The 6646-nt window shown below is 36.1% G+C and overlaps 1 protein-coding gene across 1 annotated transcript in view; it reads left to right on the top strand.

The window, feature by feature from the left end:
* The window catches only part of LOC107738079 (dedicator of cytokinesis protein 11-like), an 86849-nt gene that overhangs the window by 67859 nt on the left and 12344 nt on the right, over positions 1-6646 (top strand). The window contains exons 43-44 of the mRNA XM_016549756.1: positions 2385-2498; positions 4958-5173. Of these exons, the coding sequence (XP_016405242.1) occupies positions 2385-2498; positions 4958-5173 (330 nt within the window). The remainder of the gene's footprint in view (positions 1-2384; positions 2499-4957; positions 5174-6646) is intronic.

The following is a 6646-nucleotide window of genomic DNA, read 5'->3' on the forward strand; positions in this document are numbered from 1 at the left end:
ACATTTGGGCGGCATTACGCAAATATTTCCACATTGTGACGTAGAGATGTGGGGGCGTGTTTGAATGAGGCTTTTTAGCCCGGTCTGGATCAGCCTTCTCTTTTAGATAGAATAAATCCTTTTGTGGGAGACTTTGAGCTTTGTAACACTGCAGATCTTATACATGCACAAATAGCTACATAACACACTAAAGAAAAGGAAAAATAGAAATCGCATCATATGATCCCTTTAATGGGCGTTTACAATTCATAACACATTAGTGTTTTTGCTGCAAAAACTTTACCGACATTGTACGTGCAAATTATTATTTGCATCTTCTTAGCAAATTATCAAGTAATAGATCAAATGTAATCAATTTAATTGTTGTTTCATATTTTAATATGTCAGTGTTCTTAAATGATCAAAAATAATAGATCAAAGAGATAATAGGCTAAGAGGGTAACAGTATACTAAACTAGTATGTTGAGCAGATAAATATTTAATTTCACACTCTATCTTTGTTTATCATTATAAGTAACATAAATTTTAAATCCAATTATAGTCTTACTAACTTTTGGACGACATATATCAAAAGTCATATTGTAATTAGGCACTGAATGGAGCACAAATTATATAATTATGAACATGAAACCTGCAGTAAAACTAATATAAGTTATATCATTTGATGGTGTCTGTAAACCTTTTATATTTGTCTTAAAGGTACGACTCTCAGACGATTCTCTTGATGTGTTAACATGCAGTGGAGATCTAATGAAGGATCGCATGATTGAGTCAAGTATGTCTGGAGTCAGCTAATAAGAATGTGAGGGCAGTAACTAGAAATGTCAAATGATCCGCAGCTCTACATTGCTTGTAAGGGTGTTTTCACACTTTATGAAAACTCATAAACCTTATTTATAAAAAAATAAACACCCAGCTCTCTTTAATTTACACTATTCCTGATTTTGAAATTGGAGTTAGATCTCTTTTTGGTCCACTTTAGTTTAGCGAATCGTGAGTGTGTGTGTGTGTGTGTGTGTGTGTGTGTGTGTTCAAAAAAACAAGTAAATATTTTTTTTCAGGATTCTTTGATGAATGGAAAATTTCAAAACCACAGCATTTATTTGAAACATACAGTATATTTTGTAAAAATGTACTGTTAATTTGTTGACCAATTTAATGCATCCCTGCTGAATAAAAAAAAAAAACCATAAACATGACCCCAAACATTTGAATGGTAGTTTACAGGATTTAACAGTAAGACTGTTTAAATTCATCATGACGTTCATGTTTGTGCGTACTGACTTGCGTGTGATCCGGTGTGTGACAAGCTTAGATCATAAGCATTTCTGTTTATCTGATATTACATAGACAGTCTTGGTGTCTTAATGTCTTTGAATGTGTTCTTATCAAATGCATAAAAGGTTTGCTCAAGGTGCGTAAGCGTGTGATACAGTCTGCATGGTGTAATAAAACCTCATAGTGCCAGTGAGACCGGTCAAGCCACATTCACTTGTTTGAACTTTAGCTAAATACCACTCTCTCACATGTCTTAAGGCATCTACATCATTTCTACTCGATGCAAAGCAACAACTTTACTTTTTTGATCTATAATATACATTTCAGTTGCACCCTCATAAATACAAACAAATTGTTAGTATTTTTTGCATTCATACTAAATTCACCATGCTTTTAGACCTATCTTCTATACCATAAACTGTTTTTTGTTTTTTGTTTTTTTGGTTGCACTTTCGCTCCGTGAAACCTAATGTGCTGTATGAGGGCGTTCCTTTAGCTATTATTATTATAGAGTTTAGGCCTCGAGGGCTTTTAGTAAATGAACTCACTTTTCACACAACAGTCCAACAGTAGATATAAGGGTACATTTATACAGCAATGACATACGTCTTGTGAATGGATGACCAAAACGCACAAAAAGTTTTCCTTTTTTAGTTAAAAACGGTGTCATGTAAACACACCATAAAGCATCACGAGAAAACCTTGAACATTCCACCACATCTCACATAATGTGTTGTGTTTAATAGCATCCTGTGATGGAAATGACATTTTAGACATCAGTGAAATAAAATAGTTGACTCCTTTGTCTTGCCAAGGCAAATTTCATAGCTGGCAGTTAATGTCTCCACACACAATTCAATTATATTTTCATACTGGCTGTATTATTTTGCATAATACATTTGCATAAATTTCAGCTTAATGGATGATAAAAAATATTATGTTCACATATTAGATTTATCTTTGTTTTCTTCACTCTTCTTTTCTCAAATCTCAAGCATGAATTTCACTGACAATTTTGTCCCCTTGGTAAACAAGTACACTAACTTGTGCATGTTCTTGTGTGACCCAAGAATGTATATTTTGTCTGTTTCCTCTCTGACCATTAGATCATCATCGCTGTGAGCCAGCTTATCGCTGATGTGGCGCTTACCGGCAGCTCACGTTTCCAGGAGTCACTGTCCATCATCAACAACTTTGCCAACAGTGATAAAGCTATGAAGGTGCAGTAGAGAATGCAAGCTGGAATCTGCACTCATTTATATATTATTTTCATTAAGGGGCTGTTTATGGGTGGTAAATATCCCCAAAACTCTTTGAAATCCATTACAAAACAAAGCATATTTTTCATAATTTATTTATACATGTAGTTGTTTTTGTAAAGAAATATGTAGCTTTGGAGCTGCTGCTATGACACTGTAGAAACGTTTCCAGTGTGAATACTCTCGCAAGTCTGCATTGACGATGTAGTTACGCTGACGTGAAGCTAACATGAAGCTCAAGCTTGCGGTGTGAAACACGCATAAGAATCAAGCATTTCAGAGAGCTGTGTAATAAATGGCCGATGTCATGTTCTAAATACAGAAAATAATTTTTTTTCAATGTAATTTCAAAAAACCACAACCCCACACTACTGTCCCACCACTTTTTGAAACAAAGCCATTCACACACAAAGAACACATTGTTGAGCTCCAAAAACACCAAAATGCAGTGGAAGAAAAAAGACTGAGTGGTCTTTAAAAGTTCAGCATTGTTAAAGAATTAGTTCACTTCCAGAATAAACATTTACTGATAAGTTACTCACTCCCAAGTCATTCAAGCAGTCATTCAATTTACAGCAGAGCCCAGGATCTGTCCATATACATAAGATACAAAAAAAATTATAATAATAATAGACTAAATAATAGACTTAATAACAATAAAGGTTGTGTGACAGAAAAGTAAAACTATGATCAAAACAATAGTAGTGAGTACATCTCAGGATTTCAAGACATCTGATAAAGTATGTATATCTTTTTTCAGTTGAAAAGAAATTAAGGTTTTTGAGGAAAACATTTTTCTCCATATAGTGGACTTCAATAGCAGCCAATGGGTCGAAGGTCCAAATTACAGTTTCAATGCAGCCTCAAAGGGCTCTTCACAATCCCAGCTGAGGAATATGGGTCTTACCTAGCAAAACGGTCGGTCATTTATATATTAAAATGTATATACTTTTTAACCATAAATGCTTATCTTGCACTAGCTCGACCTCGCGCATTATGTAGTTACATTGTAAAGGTCACGTGTGACGTAGGCGGAAGTACAAAAACGGTGTTTACAAAGCGAATGTGCAAAGAAAGTCAAACGCCCTTTACAAAAACAGGTAAAACAATAATGTGGGGCTATTTTGAAGTTGGAGGAGAAAATCAGATGGAGTTTTCCCTCCCCTACCTTTTTGAACCAAAGTACACCGATGAAGAACTAACCAGGTGTAACTTTTCCAACGTGATTACGAAATGCGTGAAGTCGTGCGTGCGCATCACAGAGCTAGTGCAAGACGAGCATTTGTGGTTAAAAAGTATATACATTTTTGTTTTTTTTCTTTTTAGAAAATGATCGATTGTTTCATTTGATAAGACCCTTATTTCTCAGCTGGGATCGTGTAGAGCCCTTTGAAGCCCATTTGGACCTTCAACCCATTGGCCCCCATTGAAGTCCACTATATGGAGAAAAATCCTGGAATGTTTTCCTCAGTAACCTTAAAGGGGTGGTTGACTGTTTTTTTCTAGGCTTGATTGTGTTTATGGGGTGCAGTCTAACATGTGTTAATGCTTCGTTAAAAAAAAACTCATTATTTTTCACATAATTTACCTTTATTCTACACCGCTCTGTCCCTTCTAATATGAACGCTCTGGTGATTTCCTGGTTTGATGAAGCCCCTCCCTCAGAAATATGCAATACGAGGAACAGGATTAAGAACCGCTGCTTTTGAACATTGATTTTGAAACTTGAATCCATTATAATTGTTAGAAGATAGAATCTCGATTCATATATGAATAAATTTTTTCTGTGCACCCCTAGTTTTGACGGCATGGAAACAACTCTTCCTCTTCTCTAAAGCAGCGCAACATGGCCCCGCCCCCTTTGTTGCATGTTCCCGGGGCGGGGTTTATGTAAATTTCAGGGTTTGTGACGTCACAAACCCGGGAAGTAACTCGTTGTAGTCCCTACCAGCCGTATTTGTAGGCATTAATCTGCCCGAATTTTAAAAGACGATATCTCCGTTTGCATTGAACTTTCAGTCTATATCGTAACTTTGCAGATATTGTTTATGCTCAAACAGCAACATTACACACTAACTAACGTTAAAAAAGTGAAATCGCAATCAACCACCCCTTTAATTTATTTTCAACTGAAGAAGACATGAACATCTTGGATGACACGGGGGTGAGTAAATTATTAGGAAACTTTGGAAGTGAACTAATCATTTAAAAGATTATAATACAGTCTTCATGAATTTACATGCAAGTCATTCTTGTGAGATGTAGAAAACGCTGCAAGACATGGTGTCAAAAAAAATTTGCATAGAGCAGGAATTTAAAAATAGCACAGAGGAATGTGACTGTGCCAAAATGCCTTGCACAGTATTTTTGCTTCTCTTGGCAAATATTTGTTAACATTTGGAATCTATATATCTCCCCAGACCACCACGTTTCCATCTGAAGTGAAGGGTCTGATGATGAGAATTCGTACGGTTTTGATGGCCACTGCTCAGATGCGTGAGCACGAAAAAGACCCAGAAATGCTGCTCGACCTTCAGTACAGTCTCGCCCGCTCGTACGCCAGCACTCCAGAGCTCCGGCGGACCTGGCTGGACAGCATGGCACGAGCACACAGCAAGAATGGAGACTTCTCTGAGGTGTGTTATTTTGAGCATGTGATGCAGTGCTGTTTTGTTGGTACAGGTGCATTGGAAAGGCTCCATGTCAACTTATTTTGGCCTCAACCCATTCTGCATGGATGAAATTAGATGCTTGCTCAGTCATAATGCCTGTAGGCCATTTTTAAGCCCCACCTCACCCTGAAGCTGTAAGTATACACTGAATGTCATTCTGCACACGGGCTGCAGATCATATCATGTGCATTACGGTGGAAATTTCAGAGGATACACAATCTTAGTTTTTCAGCTGTTTATCATAATATGTAATACATTGTTTCATTCAGTTTTCAATTTTATTACCAATAAATTTGCATCGGTTAATATAAAAACCAAATGATAGGTTTTTTTTTTAAACCATCAGCTTCCATTCTTGATGTAAGCATCTTTTCTGGTACAGTCTAATTGATCTATTGATACATTTAAAAAATACATTTCATTTTACTTTTATAGAAGGCATTGAAAAGTTTTTCTAACTCTCATTCAACTAACTTTAAGTCTATAGACAGAATATTACAAGGGCACAATATATGTTGTCAGACTTTAATACATTATTAGGCTTTATGCACTTCATCTTCTGATGCATTTGCTAATATTTTTTTTTTATTTATTTTTTTTGAAACTGAAGTATTTTCACCTTTCCCTATTTTTGTTTTGAACCGCCTGTTTGGAGATTTCAGCTGCATCACATAAATCGGTTATATTTTATGGCCGTAATTAATGGTGAGCAACCCTCTGGAAACCACCTCCTGGTAGTAACGTTTAGGTTATCATTTAAACACGCTTTGTAATTGCACCTGTCACGGCCTTTGCCTGACTGAATACGGGTCAAACATTAATCATTTAACAACAGTTCACAAGAGACGTTCAGTGCTGTTTAACTTTTTCTGTTTACATGATTTTTGAATTATTTAATAATTGGGCTGGTAACACTTTACTTGAAAGGGTGTGCATAAGACTGACATGACACCTTCATAATCATGACATGACACATGTCATGAATATGAAGGAGGTTTTTGGGCTTAATCTGTTCCGTACTCTTCTGATATGTTTAGGTTAGCAGCAGTGTTTGATTCATGATCATGTAAACATATCCCCCACAGAATAAAAACAGGAACTGAATTGGCGTAAAGGTCACTTCCTTGCCAGCATTCTCTAATATTTCTATTTTAGTCGCATACAGGCAGTGGTGGAAAGAGTACTGAAAAAATATACTCAAGTAAAAGTACCATTACTGTTACAATTTTAACATAAATGCACATTGTTCTAGAAGGATGGAATCTTGCCATACCTTTTACACATTTACTTCGAATTGTTATGCTGATAATACAATTTGTAAGGAAAAATGCATTAAAAAGCTAAATATTTCTGGGGAAACTTTTATAAAGGAAAACACACACACGCGCATGTCTCTTTGCTGAGCCGCGGCGGTCTCGGTGAATCAGCAGCATCCAC

Source organism: Sinocyclocheilus rhinocerous, unplaced genomic scaffold (genome assembly GCF_001515625.1).
Source record: "Sinocyclocheilus rhinocerous isolate Xijiao unplaced genomic scaffold, SAMN03320098_v1.1 scaffold494, whole genome shotgun sequence".
Taxonomy (NCBI): Eukaryota; Metazoa; Chordata; class Actinopteri; order Cypriniformes; family Cyprinidae; genus Sinocyclocheilus; species Sinocyclocheilus rhinocerous.